At 41.3% G+C, this 22,833-nt stretch overlaps 1 protein-coding gene across 1 annotated transcript; it reads left to right on the forward strand.

Annotated features, from left to right (window-relative positions):
* The first annotated feature begins 8,478 nt into the window (after positions 1-8,478).
* galnt17 (polypeptide N-acetylgalactosaminyltransferase 17) lies at positions 8,479-22,074 on the forward strand. The gene is made up of 11 exons (XM_066695951.1): positions 8,479-9,530; positions 10,989-11,172; positions 12,075-12,241; positions 13,491-13,665; positions 13,895-14,092; positions 15,040-15,157; positions 15,902-16,087; positions 16,300-16,437; positions 16,983-17,078; positions 18,621-18,782; positions 19,005-22,074. Exons 1-11 carry the CDS (start codon positions 9,296-9,298, stop codon positions 19,140-19,142), a joined length of 1,797 nt encoding a protein of 598 aa, XP_066552048.1. The 5' UTR covers positions 8,479-9,295; the 3' UTR covers positions 19,143-22,074.
* Positions 22,075-22,833: the final 759 nt, after the last annotated feature.

Raw genomic sequence — 22,833 nt, forward strand, 5'->3', positions numbered from 1 at the left:
TTTCTTGACTATTGCCATCAAAACAATAAGCACCCAGCCTTTCTCGTGGGTCACTGGATGTGGAAAGATGGTTTACTTAAACTTTACGGTATTAAAAACAGCCAGGGAGACGGCAGGAAATAGGTCACCCACATAGCTCGGAGGAATTGAAAAGCCTTGCCATGGAAGATGAGAAGTGTCAGTTTGGATCTGCGCTGCAGCCGCACAGAGACGCTGCGCTCTTATGGGGTGAGATGAGATCACACTTTGTAAACACGACAGGCTGAGACCTACATGCATCACGTTTTTGATGCATAAAGGAAATGGTCGAGAAGCTTGATGAGTTTTTATCTGATATGGCAGGGGTCAGGAGGGCCCTTGTAAAGGTTAGTTAATGATTATTTTTCTGGTATTCATGTAAATAAGTGAGTCCACTTCCAGCCACTTGCTGGAATAAAACACCGTAGCAATAGGATAGGGTTATTAGAAATACTATGTTGGTTCGGCCTGGGGACTGCTTTTTCTGTTTATTTAAACAGGTTTATCAGATTCAAGTCTCTGCTTAAGACAGTGGTTTCCAACCCTGGTCCTGGCTGACCCCCTACCCTGCTGGTTTTGGTTCCAACCGAGCTCCCAATTACTTAATTGAAATAAGGCATTGACCACATCAAACCAGAGGAGCTTTTCCAGATCGGCAGGGACACACGGACCCGGGGACACAAATGGAAATTGGGCTTCAAGGCATTCAAGACAGAAAACAGGAGACACTTCTTCACACAGAGAGGCGTCACAATCTGAACAAACTCCCCAGCGATGTGGCTGAAGCGACTTAGTAAATAATGGACACCAAACGAACATGATGGGGTGAATGGCCTCCTCTGACTTGTACACTTTCTTATGTTGTTGTTCGTATGTTTCTTAATAATTCCCTAAATCAGAGCCTTTTAATTATTTTAAACAGTAGGGGGTTTAAGTTTTAAGTAGAGAATTGTATACAGAATTTATTAAACCAACTCTTATTACACACTTTAAAAAGTCCAATCTAAGCAGATTATTACTCCAATTAAGGTTCAATTAAGTAATTGAGAGCTTGGCTGGAACTAAAACTAGCAGGGCAGGGAGTCCACCAGGACCAGTGTTGGGTACCACTGGTTTAAAAGATTGAAGGCTTTCAGGTTATCAAGGTGTATTTTTTTTATTCATTACAAGTGAGTAGTGTCATCAATGGACTTGAAATAACCCATTATGATATCCACAAGGAAACAAGATGCCAATCCCTGTTGCACTATCTAGGCACAGAAAGAAATGTGTATTTATCTGCAAGATTCATGAACGTATATTATCATCTCCTGTTATTTTATTTATACACACTTTCACTGTGCAGATATGTCAACCGAAACTCTTGAGTTTTGTCTATCTCTTTGTGTCTGTGACTTTCCTTCCCGAGCTGCTCGTCTCTACTAAGAGTCTCCACTGTTGCTGAGAAGCACTGAATGGGTGCCTGATTCACTGGAATCCAAAGGGTTGCTTCAACTGAAGCGTTGTACCTTAACAGTCAGGCTTCTGCATAAACAAGCCCTTCCCAAATATAAACCGAAGTGTCTGGCTGTTTGATTGATGCATTAATTTTCCTTGACAACGTTTGGTAGTTAACTACTTTGGTAGGTAAGCATCCTTGAAAATATCCCACAGTAATTCGATTCATGGTGCAGCGGAAAACATGTCTTCGGTTCAGTATAAATAAATCCCCCTGTACACCCACACAGCCGGATATTATACCATCGTTGTGGGATGTGAAATGGCTTTTAAATTCATATCTCTGTCCATGGTGCTGAACGAGGAGTTTCCTTGAGAGAAAACAAATAGTATAAATATAAAATAATGTCTTTCAACTAAATTGTTTTTTATTGTGTGAGATGCTTTTAAAAACACTGTTTGTAAGAGTTACTGTTGTTACTGTAATAAAGGGTAACACAAAAAGTGGAAAAGATTATAGGGAAATGTCAAATGAGTGAGAAAAAATTGTATGTGGGTGGGTGATGTGTGTATGTGTGTAAGTGTGTGTGTGTGGGTGGGTGTGTGTGGGTGGGTAGGTGATGTGTGTATGTTTATTTGTGTAAGTGTGTGTGATCTGTGCATGTGTGTGTGTTTGTGGGTGTGGGTGGTTGTGTGTGGACAGAGGGGTATATCTGAGAATGTTATAAACTGCTCAAGTGGATGTAGCAGTAAACCTTTTCACACCCTTTAACACAATTTGTCTAAACCCGTTGTGCAAGGGGAACCGTCCCAGTGAACAGCGCGACATTTCGATGAACAATTACGACGGGAGGCGGCGCTGAACACAACCTGAACGCCTTCAGAGGAGTCTTTGATGTTGTGCATCTCCCCGGCACACAGCACTTCAAAGACAGCGCACCAAAAATAACATCAACAACAGAATACAACTTGCCCTACAGTGAAAATGTCCCAATTATTATAATAGCGATGATAAACACACAAATGCACTTTCTAACGAACACTTTTCTGCAGGCTCCTTGAGAAGAGAAAAGGGGGATCCGGCCACTTCAAGGGGGCATAGAGAGGTCTGTCCTGACGTTTGTGTGACGCTGTGGCTGACCTTCACGACAAATACTACCTGCCTGTCCTACAAGTCCTGACAGAAATAGCTGTAAATTTAGGAGGTAAAAAAGTGATCCTTTTACTGCACGACACTTGTGACCTCAAACTTGAAAATGCCATTGCTTGCAATTGCCCTGATCTTAACAGTGAGGGTCTTAAATTGAAATAGGGCGACAGGGAAGTGGTCCTATTGACCTATTGAGGCGGCCCTGCTTTTCTGGAAGGCAGGAGGAAATGACCGAGTTTGGAGATAAGTGTTGTGACGATAAGCGAGACAGTATTTACATGCTAACACACAACAAATTGTTCTCACAGCATTATGTGCACACTACACTCCCACATAAAGTCTATCCGTACACAGAATTATGATTTACACATACAGCGTTATGCATACTCTGCCCAATACAAGCTCTACACACACCCAGCATGGTGCAAACTTCACAAAAGGGTGTTATATTCCAGATCTACACACACTGTTGTTTCACAGACCCAAGTCGTAGAGTAACCCGTGTTATTTTAGGTAGATTAGTGGTAATCAAGGTCTGTGAAACCAGCCACGAGAGTTTTTATAGAAACCCGCCAAAAATAGCAATTCTGCACACGTGTTCCTAGACAATACATCTGAAGCAAAGACCCTTCATCGGGGAGTTGCACATCTACCCTAGTATTTGACATCTGTGGCCATAATTATATATTCAGTGTTTTCCAAGACTGCTTAAACCAAAGGCAATTGTTTTTTTTTTTCCTCTCCTCTATGAATGGATCCAGATACAGAAGAAGAAAAAAAAACAATTACCATCTCAGGGCTTTTGAATAACTCTCACTTCCCTTCCCTATCCCCCTCTCCACAGAATTTAATTATAGAAGCCATTTGCATCCTAATCTAATGTGACAGTAATAGTCTTTTTCATTCCTTCTCCATTTCCTGAGGTGTTAGCAGAAGAGGGGAGACAACGGGAGGTAAGTGAGTGTGGAGGTCAGGGCTTCGGGAGGGATGTTTAGCATTTATTCTCCACAGTACGGATGTGATGTATTTGCACTTAATGTCTCAAACCGACAGGGACGAGGTTCCTAAATAGGTGGAGTTATACATATGTGTGAGTTAATACAACTGTTTCACTTACATAACTGTCAGAGGTGTGGTGCAGTGGTCAGGGGGTCAATCCCAGGTGGGGGACATTGCTCTTGTACCCTTCAGCAAGAAGGTACTTTACCCAGAATGATCTACTGAAAACACAGCTGGATACATGGGTAATTGTATGTAAAAAAATAATGTGATATATTATAACAACTGTGAATAAGGGCATATGCTTAGAAATACAATAAAAATGACTGTCCTACTTTTTCTTGTTTTCCTTGTTAACATCCTGAAAACATCTTTCAGTGGAAGATCCTGAAAGCAATTGCTCCCGACTAGCAACTACACAGTATGTCTGGATGTGATTACCGGAGAGAAAAATGACAGGCATGGCACTTAAACAGTTGTAGCAACACATGGCGATGTGCACGGCTCTATTTCTCCAAATCCCAGCGTTTGCTCTCGGGCAACCTCCTACCATTAACTCCTCCTACACTGTGCCGGCTGGGGAGTTGTGTAAGCGTTGTGTTTTGAATCCTGCCGGAGAATTATTCCCCGGCAAGATTGAATTGTCCACACGCTGCCTTAGATGTGTAACGGTGTTCTTGAGATAAAGAACCACATTCATCCCAAACACCCCAATAAGTATCATAATAAGGTCTTCAGACAAAGTCCCTCGTGTTTCATTGTCCCTCCTAGCATCCATGGTTCATTCAATGTAGTATAACGACAATTAAGAAATTAAACCTTAGCCAGACAGGGGTATCAGGAAGAGTCCAGTGCACACACTCGCATGTGGTTCTCCTCCGCCTGCAGGATTCACTTAACTCCAGCATGACGATTAAGTGAAACTTCCATTTTCACACAGCAAGGCTCAATTTTTTGGCATAGCAACCAAAGGGCGCACTTAATCTCTCCCTAACATGCAATGCTAAATTTCAATGACACGCCTGGTTCCTAGACTGCTTCCCATTGCCACCCGTCGAGAGGCACGGCAGGAGGATTTCACTGTATCGCAGGTAGGGTGGGATCTAAAAAAAAATTATCAGAGGGAGTGCTGAGCAACTGAAAGCAAAAACAAATGAGGAAATGACACGGGGGAAGTGGGGAAGCAGCGAACATGTGTGTTGCACGTGGGGTTGTGCCTCGGGCTGTATCCATGTTGGGAGACAACAGCATCTGCCCTCCATTGTGAGTTTCAAAGCCTCCAATGAGACGCTGTCTGGTTTCATTTGGGCTTTCAGTCCTGGTTCTGCACTTCTCGTCCCTCTGACAGGAACAAGGCCTCACAGGGTTCCCTCGCACAGGGCCGCTCCGCTCTCGAAAACGACTGGGCGTTCGAAACAGAGAGACGGTGGCGTAATTACACGTTTGGGCTTAATAATTGCAGTTGTTGCGCAGTAAATAGATGGTTGTTTGTGTCCTGACGGTGTAAAAACAGTCATGAGCGCCAGCGACAAAGGGACGCGGAGGGAGACGAAGGAGGTTGGCATACTTATTGTCAATCTTTATCCCACAGATTGTGCTTCTCTTTTTTTTTTTGGTGACAGCTGTCTCTGCACGCTCACATGCTATCAGTACCACAAAGAGCGCCAGGATGTCGAGATGTACTTTACATAGCACAGTACAAAGGCAAATCAGGTTTGCGATCACAAGCGCATTGGTTTATTTTAATGCCTTGCCTCGAGGATACGCGCTCAGAGTAGGGCTGGCAAGCGCACGTATGATATAGATTCAACCCACACTCCGGCAGATTAAATATTTGGGGGAATTATGACAGCGAACAATATTCTATTAAAATGCATGAGGACAACTGATTTATTTTCCCCATACATCATAATAAAGAAGAATATTTTTTTCCATTGTATGGTGCATTATTTCCACAAACAGAAATTATTCCCTCTGAACACCTACTTTAAACCAATGAAACGGCAATGTATACTATATTAATATATGTGTGTGCATCAATTAAAGCTCAGACCTTGCTGCAAATTTCTCTCTTTCTATTTTTAGCTGACTGTCATGTTTCATAAATATTTTCCCTGTGCAGAAAAAAAATCACAATCTTTAGTTGTGACTGAAGAAAAGCACGTCTAAGTGTATGTTTGCAGAGCAGAAATAAAGTAAATGGTTTAATTGTATCGCAGGAAAGCTGTAACTGATGATGCATCAATAAAGGTATTTTTCACCGTAAAGGAGAATTCAATAATGATCAAAGCTGAGGCAGTCCCTGTCTGCTAATTAACCTCATTTATTTTAACCTCATGAATAACTTGTACTATAATGGGATTCTTACAAGGAGAAACAGATTGTGAAATTCTCTGATTTATTTCTGGAAAATTAGAAAAGGATTAATCTCTGCTTCGGCAGTATATACTCTTCAAATATCTCTGTTCAAGCAGTGAATGAAAAACAAAATACATTCGCTAATAATTCTCAAGCACATGAACCTAGTTTTTTTTGGATCTTACATTTGCTAGTTTTGAGTCCCTATCACCATAAAATGCCAAGTGTCTTTACAGTGATATTTATTGGATCATACTGAATAAAATGTGTGTAAAATGTTCCTGTTATTCCCTCGCCTAACAGTAATTTAAATTAATTTGTAATTTTATTTTAATTGCATGCCATGGAGCCCCACAGCAAATTAACTGTGCTGGTGAAACTGGGTAGATAATGTTTTGGCCTCTTTGAATACATAAATGAATGAATGCTTATCAGGAAGTCTTATGTTATACTTAGCTTCTGTGAATAACATACAAATTGAGTATTACTCTGGCCCTGCTACTTTTATGAGACTTTTCTCATGAATTGAAAAATACTAGAATTGTCAATACTTAAACCAGATTTTCCTCATTAGATAAAGCGACTTAATAAAACAGGAACTGAGGCATGATAATTTCTTACTCTTAATCACTTAAGGTTTTGGTCACAAGTTTCTGAAAATGACTGACAGTCTGACAGTTTCACCAACTATTAACTCCCTGTCTGTCCAATTTTCTGTCACTGCCACTTGAATTACTGTAATTTGGCTAGTTTTCCCTGTATTGCATTTCAGTTGTGTAACTGGGAGAGAGAGCAGTAAAAACTGTATTTCATATACTTTTTTTTGTTTTTGTGCATGACAAATCTTTTTGGCCATGATATAATCATTTTTAAAAAGACCTTCACCTGATCTATAGATCTGAACAAGACAAACCCTGGGGCTGCTATGTGTGGGTGTGTTGTTAGTCATAAGCTATAGCTTTAGCAACAAGTTTGGGCAATAACCATTTACAGCAACTGCAATATACCAAATGCACTTAGCCAACATGAAATATTGTTGCTCTTATCCAAAACCATTACAGTTGCAGACATTTTCAAAGACACTTAGCCCTAATTTAGCTCTAAATGAACAACTAATGAGAAAAAGACTGATGCACAAAACCAGCTAATTGGACAGGGGCTCGCCTGTAGACAAAGCCATGAGAGCAATTGCTCAGATGGCGCTGACACACACATGTATGTCCTATAATGCCTCCCACGTCACAGGACACGTTTGCGGCACCAAGCAAAATCATTTGAGTGTTTAAAAAGCAGCAGGAGTTTCATGGCACTGGAGGAACTGACCTGCTTTCTCCCTTATCAACAGCGTTGATAAGTCAATAGTACAGCATCGGGCAGTTATTATGATTATAATGATGTCTTTCATTTTATGTTAGGTCTTCATTTGTTATTGTTAACTGTGACAATGCATTTTCATTGACTCCTTATTCAGCATCGAACCACAATTACAAAATCTCCAATTTGTTTTCTGTGCCTCTGCTTGGCATAAAAATAGTTATCCGCACACAGCAGGAATCACTATTGATTTTCCCCTATAAGCAAGATTACTGCCCCGCTGGAAGGAAACACACTGACCACTTTTCTGGAGCTGCAATAATAAGTGTTGAGGCACTTTCCAAATAAAGCCTGTGTCCTGCTGTCACTGTAACTCTTGTCTGGTAGCACAGGAAGATCACAGTCGATACTAAAATGGGCTCTGGAGAAAGCAATTTCATTACAACAGCAGATTATAGCAATATGAAGTCTTACATTGATAGTCACTGCAGCGGGAAAGTGGACTATTCCAACAATGAATTGGCTAGCATTATTACATTAGGATATATTGACAGCAGGTTCTGAATAATGGGACATGTGTGTGGGGTATTTTGGGAGGGAACTTATGCCATGTTTGGTTACACCTATAAACAAAGAGAGAACTACTGTCAGGGCAGATTAGAAGTCCCTCACACCTGTTTCATTACTGAGCAAAAGCCACATTACTATTTCATCCTGTAAATCCAACATACCCCCCTCCACATAACTAGAAATGTCACAGTTGTATGTTTTTCCCCTAAAATTCCCACACTGTGTTGTTTCACTGAATATGTAAGACACTGTGGAAGAGTTCAAAAAATAAAATCCAAAGCCACGCATGATGAATTAGCAATTCCCTCAACTGGAGTTCAGCTTGTGCAGTCCATGCCTGTTAAATGCCTTCTGCTTAATCCCAGGAGATCACTGTTAACCCCTAACTGGGATCAACTCAACCCCCCCAGGAGAAGATACTGGGACACCCTGTTACATGACCCTTTTAAATAATAATGTCCATGCACTTGATTCCTGGGCATTGCACTGTTAAGCAAACTGTGTTTTTTCCCGCTGGCACAGGACTCTTGTACCAATCCCACCCGACCCGTGTGTCTCACAGCTGTCTCTTGCAGGGACGCGTTTGAAAACAATCCACCCCGCGTTTTGCCTCCGTCTCCATCCTGACACCGGGAAGGAGTCGGAGGGGAAACCATGGACCAGAGGAGCAGCAGCACCGGGGGGCAGCCAGACTGGCAATGCGAAGGGGCTTGACAACAGCAAAGCAACGGCGGACCGCGTCTCTTTCTGCGTTTCTCCGAGACAGGATGCTGCGTGTCCAGCCCGACACCTCCCTGCGCCGCCGCTCGGCTCTGCTGCTACAGGAGCGCAATTAACAGGCGGCGGAGACGCGCGGAGGCGAGCTCGTTTGTTGATGCGATTTCATTTCATGTGAGATGCTGTCACCTTTCTGCCGTGATCCTGAGTGCTTGATCATACTGTTTAACGCTCAGCCTGTGCATCCTCGGATAATAGCATCACTTCTTTCTTCGGCGTGTCAAGGAGAGAAGGGGGGGATCTTGATGAGCTTTGGTTAAATTAGATCCCGAATTATTTGTCCATGCTTAACTGCAAGTAAGAGAACTGGGTTACTACTACGAGCTGCACACGCCGTCATTTTTGCATTATGTTTATATGCATTTGAACTGCATCATCATAAAGGATGGATAAACTGTTTCACCAAGACGAGCGGATCTTAAGCCCCCAGACTCGTCTGCACACTATAGATTAAAGCAGCTATCCCGGTTGCGCACAATGGTTAGTTATCCATTCGCCTCTTTTTAATTGTTTTTTGGTTTGTTTTCCTGTGTTTTTGTGTGTGCACTGATCCTGCTGTTTTTTTGAGGGGGCTGGGGACAGACAGCCCCACTAACAGTGTCGTAAAGAAGTCTCTGTCATCTTTCCTCCAAGATACGTCTCTTGGGATTCCGGGTCTCCACCGCCACTTGGATGGCTTTGGTGTCGAGAAGATGGAGAATGCTTCTGGTGCTGAATCTGTTGGTTGTGGCCGGGTTCATGGCTTTCTGGGCCAAGTGCAAGTCGAGGACCAGCACCGGCATCGGCCAAGACCGTCTCAGGAGACACCGGCAGGACAACGTCACGGCCCCGGGTTCGAGCGTCAGCCACGACGCGCTGCTGAGGAGGCTCGGGTCCCTGGAGGAGGTGGTGTACCGGCAGCTCAACGGTATGTGCTTTAACCCAGAAATTAATGACCGAGAAAAGTTAGCTTTCAATTCTACTATTACTCCTTCAACATAACTATATGTATGAACTGTAAATACACTGGTGTTTGTTGATGTTAGTCTACAAAACGTTTGTATGCTGTAAAGATACCTAGAGTTTCAAAACAGTAATTCAAAGGCCGCTACAACTATCCATAATCATATAAACGCACTTGCATTTAGATTTGATTGAAAGAAAATGAGTGCTGGCCCAGTTTTCAATGTAACAGATGATCTCTCTACTGCACAGTTTCATAGGAATGACAAATATGGGGAATGTCTTATTATGCAATGCACATACACTGCCTATATCACACTGTATGTTAAAGGCAGTGTTTATTGAGTTAGAATGGATCGCTGTATGATTACCGTGGGTGTATTGGGGACGAAGAAATATAGGTATAAAGACGGGGTGCAACAGCTATACCAAGGCGTCTGCTTCTCACTCTACCTGAGAGCTCTTCATTACATTACATAACTGAACTAATTATTTGCTGACCCAGTTTAACCCTTTTCCCAGCAGCCAGTTGCATAAAACATAACTTGACTCAAGTCTCCTCATAGTTCTCCTCCTGTTCTGCAAATTTGAGGGTGTTGCACAAAGTACCTGACACACTGAAGTCATTATGCTCGTTACAGGAAAAGCTTACAGCTCTAATGCTTAAGTTATTGAATATGGATGTCCAGGATGTCCAGGTCAAGTCTGAAGTGTCTAACAAGGTCTGAAGTGTGTAACAAGGAAAGTTGTCACCCTGCACACATTTCTGCACGTGTAAAACGACAGGCACTCAAGACAGATTTCTACCGAAGAAACCAAGAGTGCTCTCCCTCCGTGTGTGGGGGACAGTAAGAGTCACAGCTTATACTTGTAGCGTATGCACTGGCATATGACACAGAGACTCGACAGACAATCGGAAGGGGCGAGGACCATATGGCCACACAAATCCCTCTCATCCAGAGCAAGATAGCCACTTGGGTGCACAGAGCAGCTGTCTGTGGCGTCTGCAGATAAAACATTTGGGTTAGTGTCTTTGATCGATACTCTTACGCTTAACCTTTCGTGATTTGCTTATTTAAGAGCTCAGAAATCCCCCCGTGACCTTCCTTTGCATATCTCGTAACTGATAAACTGTTAAGATCGACTCAACTGACCATTACCACCTTCACACCAGTAAGGGAGGAAGCCAGAGAGAATCACGTCCTCCACAATTTGTAACGGTTTGGTTGAAGGTCCGGCTTGGCTCCCTCCGAGAGTCCAGACACAGCCGTTTAAAGATGAGCAGAGAATGTTTAAAAAAAGTATAATAAAGCAAGTAATTAGTTAAGTATCCAAGAGTTCAGATGGAACATGAATAAGAAGCAACCGCAGTTTGGGAAATATACTTGTTTAAATTAAATTGAGGCCTGAATCTTTCTCACAGGCTTGTCGAAGACCCTCGGGCTCCTTGAAGGTTACGGGGGCCGGGGGAAAGGGGGCTTACCCGCAACCTTGACGCCTGAGGAGGAAGCGGAGGCCAAAGATCTGAGGGACAAGTACGGCTACAACGCGTATCTGAGCGAGAGGATATCGCTGGATCGATCCATCCCAGATTTCCGTCCGAACAAGTACGTTTTCGGAGCTGGCGGGGGCTGTGTTTATAGATGCACCACACAAATCTGAGTTTAGTTTGATTTGCTTTGATGTTTTATTCATGATTTTGGTCTTAGAAGTAATATGCAGCTTTTTTTTTTCTTCCCTGAATAGTAAATACGCTACATCCTACACTCGCTGTGCACGCAGGGGCAGGAGAATGTATGTCAGCCATGTGGCATGCGTGTGACTGTCAGGTTCGGTCGTACAGTTGTCGTTTTTTTAAGAAGTGCACTTAGAAAATGTGCAGGAGGGTTTAAAAGAAAACCGTAAAATCCAGCTTTACAAAGATATCTGCTGCTTTGAAAGCCTTGCTTGAAATCTCACATTGCTTATGTTATTTTATGTTCAGATATCACAGGATGACATCACGTGAATGTGTTTTTAAAGATATGTTGTTTCTGCTTGAGTTCCCCCTCGCTGCCAGTTTGCACAGAGAGATGAGCCATCAGGCAGGCAGCATCGCCATGATGGAGAAACAGATGCACTCAAACCTCCGAACAGGAGCCTCAATCACTGCGTTTGCTTTCTCATATTAGTCCTATCTGATTAAGCAAGACATTGTCTAAAAATAGGCGGCGGTGATGTGGCCGTTCAACTTGGTGCTGTGCATGTCTGCTGAACTGAGTTTCATTCATAAAACCCTGAGGTAAAAATAGACAGCTGTTCCTTTCCTTTGAATGCAGCACAAAGATTAGAAATCGGGCCCTGGAAAAAAAGGGTTTATATAGTAACCCCATTGACATATGCTGTAGAAACACTAAACAATGTTCTTTCCGGGTTCAAGACTTTTACAGCCGCGTGGCACAGAGTTGTGGCTGCAGAGATTAACCATCAGGAATACATCTGAACCGATATTTTGTGTCTGAATTTTCAGGTGCAAAGAAGTGACGTACCCAGACGATCTTCCCCAGATCTCTCTGATCTTCATATTCGTGAATGAAGCCCTGTCCGTCATCCTGCGCTCTGTCCACTCGGCTGTCAATCACACGCCTGCCCACCTCCTCAAGGAGATCATTTTGGTGGACGACAACAGCGATGACGGTAAGAGAGAAGCGCACAGGTGGGCGTGTTTCTTTCTCGCCTTAATTTTTAAGAGGCGCAGAAATTAAAGGGACATAAAAAAAAACAAAGCACTTCTCTTCATTGACACGGGTGCCAAACCATTTCAAGTGTGTCTTTTTTCCTGCTGAGAGCTAATAGCACTGCCAAGATACGTTAAGACTCCCGCAAATTAAATACATTCAGAAAATGAGAGCGTCAGATTTAATCACTGTCTCCATTTCATTCTAATGTAACCAAGCTTCAAAAAGACTACAGAGACGTGTCTCTCACGATTTTACTAAATAAAGTAATGTGAGGCTGTGGCAGTTCTAGGACTGACACAGTTTCATACAGAAGAAGAAAGAAATGGCATATTTATGGAAAGTTATGACATCAGAGAGACAAGCTTCCCACCACTCAGACAATGACACAACCGTAACCTTAACAGGGTGAAGTTTGTTTTGGTTATATTATTTTCAATGCTTCAAAAACAAAAGATGTCTTAAAAGAAGCAAGCCTAATTATGGAACAGACTGCAATATCTTCCTTCCCCCCCCAAAAATTCTGAAAGGGTCAACAACGTGAGCATTTGTTGTTCTCCTTCAGCATACAAAATAAAGTTATATCCCAGACAGAGAAGTAACAATGGGGACAAGCATCCTCTGATCTTTACTTCATCAGATCCAAACTCTCATTTTCTGACTCACGATGCCGATTTGATATTTAAGATCTACGTGGGCAGGAACTCTCATGCTTGTGCGGATGGCATTTTAATGTCAGGCTCAATTTATAGGATTGGCTTTGGTATTCATCAGCATTTAGATATCGAGCAAGACAGCTCAATTTTCACAATACTCTTGGCAAGTGGAAGTGGCACGTCGCCAAGGCTCTTCCAAAGCAGACTAACAAATAATGCAGCCCTTGCAGAAGATATAATTCTTTTCTGCGAGGCATGGCTCCTTAAAAAATATATCATTTGGCTTGGAGCAAACATTTACCTCTTGCTGTACGGTTGAGAGCACATGATGTCTCCGGGCAAAAAAGCGATTCTCCAAAAGCATCTCAGTGGGGAAAATTGTGTATGACAAATTAAATATATACAAGAAAACTTAAAATGCAGCACAGTGGGTGGATGCCGCGCACGCAAGGTTGTCGATGTGCCGCTGAAAGTTTTTGTCGTGGCGCCTAAAAACCCAAGTGTAACGAACTACAAAGATGTTTCCTACTGCGAGTCCTTTGTGTGTGGCAGAGCAACTGAAGGGCCCCCTGGAGGAGTACGTCAACAAGCGATACCCGAGTCTGGTGAAGATTGTCCGCAACAGGAAGAGAGAGGGTCTGATCCGCGCTCGCATCGAGGGCTGGAAAGTAGCCACCGGTGAACTGACTGGATTTTTCGATGCCCACGTGGAGTTTACGCCATCTTGGTACGTAATGTGACGTGGATAGTCACCATTTGGTCATGTCCAACCTTTGCCTGTACAAGGGTGCCAGTAAAGAGGTTTTAAAGGACACATACACCAAAATAAAGATATATTTGCTGCAACAATAACCAGAGCTATCATTTGCATGTTCGTGCCCAGGCACAACAAGAACTTCATCCTCTCCGGCCCAAATGCCATTCTGCACATTCACACCTGGTCTTATCTCGCCTAGGGCTGAGCCAGTTCTGTCCAGAATCAAGGAGAACCACAAGCGGATCATTCTCCCGTCCATCGACAACATCAGGCAAGACACCTTCGAGCTGGAGCGCTACGACAACTCGGGGCATGGATACAACTGGGAGCTGTGGTGCATGTACATCAGCCCTCCCAAACAGTGGTGGGATGCAGGAGATAACTCGGCACCGATCAGGTTGGTGGACATCCTCGGCTCTCTTCTATCGCACTGCTCTTGTGTGTGCGTTTCGCTCACGGTGTACTGTTGCAAAATGGGCATTTTTAAAAACCCAACAGGAGAAGGGAAAATCGAAAAACAATTCAAATGTTTGGGGCACCATTTACATTTATTTATTAATTAGAGAATCAGTCTAGTCATAGAAATAGCGGCCAGATCACATAGCCTATATTTTGTTATTCCATGATTTTCACGCTATTTACTTCAGAAATGGATAGATGAAAAATAAAGATGAATGAATAAACAAATGAATAATCCATACATATTCATATAAACACCTACATTTCATTCAGTCAACAACTAGCTGTCCTTGTGCGTTTGAATCCAAGTTTATGAAAGAGATTGAAGCAGGGGAGGAAGTCCTGTTAAGTTAGGAAAGAGATTCTTTGAGAAGTCTGTATTGTGCTCCTCCTATGGGACGTCTGCCATCATGTTGAGCTGCCCAGTCCTGAATGCGCCGGGGTTCATTAGCTCAGAGCAGCGTGGGCATCTGCCAAAGCAGGTGTTGTCGTGGAAAAAAAACTGTGATCTGGATTGGATTTGTACCAAAGATAGCTCTCCTTAATTTGCAACAACATTCGCCACCAAACTATTGTGCATCGCCAAATCATCACCATTTGATTTTTGACAGTTCAGATATATAGTCTCTCTTATCACCACACATGAAAAACTTATATCTCCCAGTTATTCATTAGAGCAGAAAATAAACAATATGAAGTGTATATTATACAGGTTATATAGGGGCAATGGGGTCTGTGTCTGTCTCTCTGAGGGGCACGTGTTTCTCTCATGGAACAGTGATTTACATGAACAAATAAAATTGCGGAGTGATGTTTTTTTTGGCGATTATTTTAATGAAAATTAATTTAGACACCAGATGCTCTGTTTGTCTCTCCATATTTCAGGACCCCTGCGATGATCGGCTGCTCTTTTGTGGTGAACCGCAGTTACTTCGGGGAGCTGGGATTACTCGACCCGGGCATGGACGTGTACGGAGGAGAGAACATAGAACTGGGAATAAGGGTTAGTAACTCTTCATCTTTTGAGCCAAAATCCAATTCATTACGCAAGATTTATTTCAGCACAAAGTGTACAATTGCATGGGATGTACCAAAGCTGTGCACGCGTTTGTGAGAGAAGAAAAAGCTATAAAGTTCTTGACTTTGTCTGCCACGGGAAACAAAAGTGATATCTGTTGGTAAATCTGTGGTTTTATTACAGTCCTAGGAGGGCTTAAGATACAAAGATTGCCTGGTAACGATCTGCCACAGAAACACTCAAGTTAAGAATGAACGCCAATTATTCTTGATTTCTTCTCCTTTGTACCACACTTTTTTTAAATTGGAATGATAAGGTGTTAATTTCATTAAATAAATAAAAAAATCTAAATCTGTTCTTACACTTATGAAATGATGTCAGTGTGAGAAATGTTTGCAGATTCTCGGTCCATTTCTGACGACAATCGTTAACGAGTCTTCAGTTCTGGAGTTGTGCCCTCCGCTTCTGAAACTGCAGCAGTCACACCAATATCGAAAACAACTCTCATCTTCCCACTGACAACCTGGGCAGCTAATAGACTGTTTCAGATCTCCCTTTTCCATCTTTAAAGTTCTGGAATGTGTTGTAGCACAACAATTAAACAACCATCTTCTGGTACATTAACTGTACAAACCAATACAGTCAGGCTTTAGTCTTTGTGATATGTATAAAAGGCGCAATATGAAAAAGATTATTAAGTGTTAACATCATTCCTGTATGTCTCCTCAGGTGTGGCTGTGTGGAGGAAGCATGGAGGTGTTGCCCTGCTCCAGGGTGGCTCACATTACCAGGATAAAGAAGCCATACAATAACAATATTGTGTACTATGCGCGCAGGAATGCTCTTCGCGTTGCTGAAGTCTGGATGGACGAGTACAAGTCGAATGTGTACCTGGCATGGAACCTGCCTATGGAGGTGAGGCTTTTAGATGTTGTAGTGAGTGTGTGAGGCCGGTATCGCATCAAAAGATTGACAATCGCAAATTTACTTTACCAGAGATGTTGCCGTTACCCGAGATAGTGATTCTAGCTTTCCCCTTTTACTGCCATGTGCTCCTTGAATCTGAAATCGAACACTGACTGAAAAGATAAATAAAATGTTGAGCGGTTGCCATTTTTATTTTTCAGAATCATGGGATAGATTACGGGGACATCTCAGAAAGAGTGGCTCTGAGGAAGAGACTAAAATGTAAAAACTTTCAATGGTACCTGGACAATGTGTATCCAGACATGAAAAGATACAACAACACTATTTATTACGGGGAGGTAAGTAACACAGTGCACACCCGTAAACACAAATTATAATAAAAAGCAAATAATAAAGTTATGAATCAGACGTAGGTTTGTACAAGCTCGGCTAAATTTAAGAAACCAGACATAGTTGCCTAATTCATGTCATTTGAAAAGTGAATGTATGTACTTGAGAGACTATAAAACATTAACTAAAACTTAAAAATTGACCAGTTTGAACCAGGGGATTTAAAAAAAACTGTTTTCTGTATGCAAGCCATCATCCACAGAAGAGAATAAATGAAAGAACTGCAGCAAGGCCTCATGGGAGCTACTGTGAAACAATGGCAGTTTGCAGTGCAAGTGCAGTACAAACAGCAACATGTTGAGTCAACAAAGGATTCACAGCTTTTAAGCTCTGCCAGGCACAAAGAATAACACTAGAGTTATTTATGGAAAATTTTCAAATATTGCACCCAGTTGTACACATTAAACAAATTGCTCTAGATTAATTGACTAGCTTTCAACCAGGGCATGGGACTCTCATTTTCAACTACCGTGTTTTCTTCTGCTTGTCACAGATCCGTAACTCCAAAGCTACACACCTGTGTGTCGATCAGGGGCGCAAGGAGAATCACACGTCGATTCTGCACCCATGTCACGGCTGGGGGGCGCAGGTGAGTGTTTTTGGTCATGTTTTAAACAATACTTGACAGGGGCTAGGTTCTACAGACCAGTTTAAGGCCCAATTGTTCAGCAATGGCTAGATATAGGTCCCTTGAGGAGCACTTGCGTTTAGTTTAGTTTACTTCAGATTCTCGTGGGGATATGGCTGTTTATTTGATGTGCTATACCAGATCTTTCTCTGTACCTGGCCACACATCAATGGCTGGGGATGTGTGTGTTGTAGGGGTGTAGCAGGTTGTCTACACTTATGCTGTGAAGTTTCCAAACCCCCACTGTTACTGTTGTGTGACTCTGTTTGTACACTGCACCTTCCTCCCCAACAAGGCCAGCAAGAAGCGGGAGATGTTTTGGAAGCTGAAGAGAGCCAGGAAAACATACAGCCGTGTAATTCTGTGTGCATCCACTCGGCTTCTAGGAGTGTTTGACTGAGATTAAGTTCATCCCCTCAGAGACGGTGCAAAAAACGAATATCACATATATGCATATGTATGAGAGACAGAGAGTGATTTTCACAGGACACGGTAACCTTGTTCATACAAACGGTACAAATGAATGAATATGATACGATATGCTGGAGAATGGATTCCTATATTACCAGTTTACCACCAATTATGAGGGTTAAAAGTAAGTTGAGTTTGTGCACAGTTAATCACCCTGGGGGGACACTTTTGTGAGTTTATTTAATCATAAATATATTCACAAATCAGTTTAAAAACATGAATTGTTCACATAATATGATAATCTGATGAAAATAAGGACAGCATGATTATAAATGGGCTGAAATCTGGAACCTACTAAAATTTTCACATCAACAAGACATTGTTTTCTATGAGGGCTACACACCCCAGGACTAGACATATAAGAAAATTAAATGCACTTAGCCTTCCCAATGTTTTCATTCCTGTTCAGGCAGTTTAATTACACAGGACTGACATTTTAAATAAGCAAGGAGCGCGAGGAATGCAGAAACTTCAAGCTTTACATTCAGGACCGAATGTTTACATTCCCAGCCAATTAAGATTCCAATCACAGCTGGCCGAGTCATTGGCTGCAGGCAGCGACTGACTGGAGGCCCCTATGAATCAATTCTCTCCAGGTGCTTTGAATAACCTTAATCCCGTCAATAAGAGTAATTATGAGCTAACAAGATAGGATATAAATTGAAGGTAGCCCATAATTAATCCTGTCAAACAAACTGTCCTTTGAAAAAATTAAAGGCAGCTCTTAAGCATGACATTTCAGCACTGTGCTGTAATGGAAAAGCACCCTTTGCCGAGATTACGTTGTTCCAAGCATAAAAGGTTTGAAACCGTGGCGCAAGGGAATCGCTCTCGTTCACTTGCTAAATATTTTCATAAAGATCCATTGAAATTAAACTATTGTGTTGGGAGTGTTAATCAAGACATTTAAGAGCTTGTAACCTGCCAGGTAGATACACATACAGGAGTCTGATTTTGAAAGCAGATCTATCGAAACAACCAAAATGCAGTGATATCGAAAACCGTGAGCTGAACTAGATTCTTGTTTCTCAGCATGGAAGATACACCAAGGAGGGGATGCTGTACCTGGGACCGCTGGGGAGCACAGGGGAAGAAACCCGCTGCCTGGTGGATGACAGGGTCAGCAAATCTCCTCAGCTCGCGGACTGTGAGAAAATCCTTAACGTGCGACAGAAAACATGGCACTTCTCCCAGGTTTGTCAAATACGGAGACCAACGAACAAACATGCCACAACCTTTCAGCAACATATTGACCACATTCTAGGTCTGCCATCACTAGCAATAATCAGGGATTCATGTAATTTCCAAGTATCTTTCTCCCACTTACAGATGGGAATTAATTAGTTTTAAGATTTAAAACCTGTTAGTATTTAGTTTATTCTCCTTTTTTTCCTTTTCCTTCTTCCTCGACTGCAGAATGACGCGATTATCAACAGGGACACGGGCCGGTGTTTGGAAGTAGTGCCTACCAATGAGTTATTCGGCTACTTGCTGGTTCTACATTCGTGCACCGGCCAGAAGTGGAACATCAAAAACACCATGAAGCGGCAGTGACAGAGGATTCTCACCACGGTTCGGTTTGAAAGAGATACTCCATGTTTACCCCCTCACTGAATGAGGTTCATTACTGGTTTCAGATTCAGAAACCAACCCTGACGTGACACACATGGTTCTGATTCGTTAACCAATTTGTTATGTCTCCACGACAGACAACTCACATAAACCTTGCATCAGGATTAAAAACTTCTAAACACTGTCCTGCATGAACTGCTGATGGAAAGCAACCAAACAAGCAAAAAAAACACTAGATAATGGTTTGTGTGGATTCTGTAGGAGCACAACACACAAACACCTGATAGTGAGAAAACAACCTCAAAGAGAAATTACTGCAATGAAAGCTTTTTTTAATCTGGAACACAGTGTGGGCAGTTGCTTCCAATAGCCTGTTCTGGATTTGGCTGTGAGACCAAGGTACCTGAGACCTAGTTACACACATGGGAAATTGCTTTTATTTTTAACGCAAAAGAGGATTTGAAACTGAAATCCTACGGGTGTAGAAGATAGTACGTTTCAAGCTGACTAAAACCTGGGGGATTCAGTTTAGTTCCTCACAAGGTCATTCAGTGGCAGTTCATCCAAAAAAACACATTTAAAGACGTACATTTTGCAAACTCTTATTAATTTTTTATTCCAGGCACAATAAGTGGAAAGACTGCATCCCCAGCACGATGCAATCAAGGAAGTCAAAGGTTTTACCGAGACCAAACCACTGATTTGTGTTCACTGCAGGGTTCCACAACCAACCCTAATGAAAGTGGCCCCCAAAATCAGTCTGCATGTGGAGACCACTTCAGGGCTGCGACGACTACGCTGTGGAATAGGAACTGTGGAGATATTTGAAACAAGAACATAGGCGCAAAATCTTGGATTGCGTTTACCAGGGGTTCCCAACATCCCCAGCTGGGAATCTGTAGGTTCCAGAATTCTCGAGCAGAACGGAATGTATTCAATTCTACCAAGAACCTATTTTATACGCTGTGCACATGTGTGTATATTGTATGTATGTGTGAGAGCCAAATACTGGTTACACGTTTAAAAGCAATAAAAGTTGACGAAGATGTAGTTCCTGATAGTCAACTCAAAACATTTATAGATTCGTCGATACCAGTCACCTCCCAGCTCAGAAGATGTGACAGGACTTACCAGCTATTGTCATTCGTACGAACTCTTAAAAGTATTGACAGGACAGTTCATTTTAGAGCATCTGTTCATTGTCTTGACGTAACTACGACTGAAATCTACAAACACAAAAGCAAATCAATAGTGTAATAAGTAAATTAAGAGGAATTATTGTATTATTATTATTGTACAGAGTATTGTAATTCACCCATCGACTTCACAGGGACATGTACGTTTATAAATAAGTTTAGGAGTTATGTTCTATATTATGTCTGCTTATTTGCAAATAATACACATTTTAAATTACACCTGTGCATATTAATGTTCTGCCTATAGCCCTTTTTTGTTGAACTTGCTTTGTAAAATAATTGCGCTGCAGAATGGTAAGTACATACTGGTAATTTATTTTTCATTTCTTATTGTGTACGTTTATCTTGGATATAATTAATTCCTAGAATATTATGTTCTTTAAAATTACACTGTTACTTTTGCCTAGATTTGTTTATTATTATTTCATAGAACACTGTTGAACTTAATAGCATATTTATAGGATTTAAACCAAAAACAAGCAAACAAGAAAACACCCTGAGACAGATCAAATTGGGTACATTTTAAACTAATATCCGAATGGTCTTTGGTGTGACAGTTTCTGATCTGTGTGCGTTTCTGTTGTGTTTTTCTTCAAAGTTGGTGATGGTCTGGCTGCGATCTCCTGCACTGGAATTCAAGCTGAATTATTTATTTATTGTTTTGTTTTTCAGATGAACCTGGCAGTCTATAGGCAATCACGTTTGAACTATATTATCTAAAAAAGATGTAATCATGGAAAAAATTTAGATTGACAGTCTGGAAGATCACAGAGCTATCCACATTATATTTGGATTATTAATTTTATTTAGCAAAGGTTACCATTTATTAATGGGGAAAAAGAGAATATTTGTGACTATTAAAACATAGCTACAATACTAACAATAGTAATATTAGACAAAGTCTCAGGGAGAATATAAAGCTTGCGTACTGGTTTTAGAACGGTAATATGATGGTTTCAGATTTTTTTTTATTGCATTGACTATGAAAAGGTTAATAAAGGTCACCAAGTGAAGCAGTTTGAATGCTTATACATTCAAACGACGGATATTTGAGTTTGCTGTCAGGTGCGTACGATAGGTTGTAATTGAGGACATTAATAAACAATATATTTTTAAATATTGTACCTGTATATATCTACAATCTTGTAAACTATGTTTCCTAAGGATGTATATAAAAAAGGTTTGGTTAACTTTAATATTTCTAATGTTTTTGCTAGTGTTAGACAAATATATTTGATGCTGTAAATGTTGCCTCAACAGGGAGGTTGTTGATCAAGTCTGAATGAGTCTCAATTTTGTATTTTTTTCTTCTCTATCATCTGGATGAAAATAAGATATTTTGAACGTACACCAAATGACACAAAGAAACATCTTGAAAGTGTTTATTTTTACATTGTACCTTTGTGTTATTAAACCACATATACCACTGTAGCATGAGCTGTTGAATTGCAAATTGGGAAAATACTGCTGTTTATTCTTTATTAATGTGTTATTCCACAGTGTGCCACTGTTCACCAAGAAAGACATGGACCGCAGTCTTGTGAGGTGTTTTTTCTGACTTACTGGTCATACATCATTTATTACAGTCGAGTCCCGTTTCGTTGTATATAATTTCTGGTGGTGGTGGTGTTCATGTCAATCTAGTATAAATGAAAGCGTACAATGGCTTTTAAAACCGTCAACTTTTGTCTTCCAATCAATAAAAGTTACAAAAAGGCCTCAAATTGTTAAGTGTCTTTTCCTGTGTTTGTGTTTATTCAAAATGTTATTGAGCTACTTTTTAAGAACAGGTTACTGTTAAGGGCTTTTCATCTTGTGATCGTTCTCTTTGGATTCTCTACATATTTCTTCTGATCTTACTGGATTGATTTTTAAGTAGCTTTAAAGCTCCTCTTCAGAGTAACTACATGTCCCTTGACAGTTTGACAGACTACCACTTCGCTGGCAAAGACACGCTTGTGCAACGATGTAAAAACCCTTCCAAGTTTGCAGAGAGTTAATAAGTGAACTGAGGTTAGCGAGGGCAACATACATCTCTGGCAATTATGGGAATCATAAAGACCCCATCCATCATGATGTAAAGTCACACAGCTGGCATGAATATTGAATAGGCACAGCAGTGGAGCAGCGCATACCAGTAGTCACAAACGCTTAGCAAGAGTGAGAATAACTGAGCACTGTTCAAGGAAAAACCCATCAAGGGCTGAAAGAAATAACCAAGTGGAGAAGACAAAATATGTTGTCATTTATAAATTATCATGTCACTACTGTATATTATTATTTTTGCACTGACCATATGACTCCTAAGCTTATGTCCTTTTACAAAATGAGTGAGTTAAGTATTCTGTCTGTAAAAACTATAAAGCCAAAGTTGCTTTCATAATAGTGAACTGACTCCAAATAGGATTCTACTGGTAAGCTTTTAGTACTGTTCCTAACATTCTTAATATGTCTAGCAATTCAGTCAATTTAACTGA

This window comes from Amia ocellicauda, chromosome 22 (genome assembly GCF_036373705.1).
Source record: "Amia ocellicauda isolate fAmiCal2 chromosome 22, fAmiCal2.hap1, whole genome shotgun sequence".
In the NCBI taxonomy this organism is placed as follows: domain Eukaryota; kingdom Metazoa; phylum Chordata; class Actinopteri; order Amiiformes; family Amiidae; genus Amia; species Amia ocellicauda.

What these genes read in the sequence shown, in the direction of transcription:
- galnt17 (XM_066695951.1), top strand. Translation starts at nt 9,296, where the DNA reads ATGGCTTTGGTGTCGAGAAGATGGAGAATGCTTCTGGTGCTGAATCTG. An exon ending in ACATAGAACTGGGAATAAGG is followed by an intron (nt 15,158 to 15,901) that starts GTTAGTAACTCT and finishes ATGTCTCCTCAG; the next exon opens with GTGTGGCTGTGTGGAGGAAG. An exon ending in ACACTATTTATTACGGGGAG is followed by an intron (nt 16,438 to 16,982) that starts GTAAGTAACACA and finishes TGCTTGTCACAG; the next exon opens with ATCCGTAACTCCAAAGCTAC.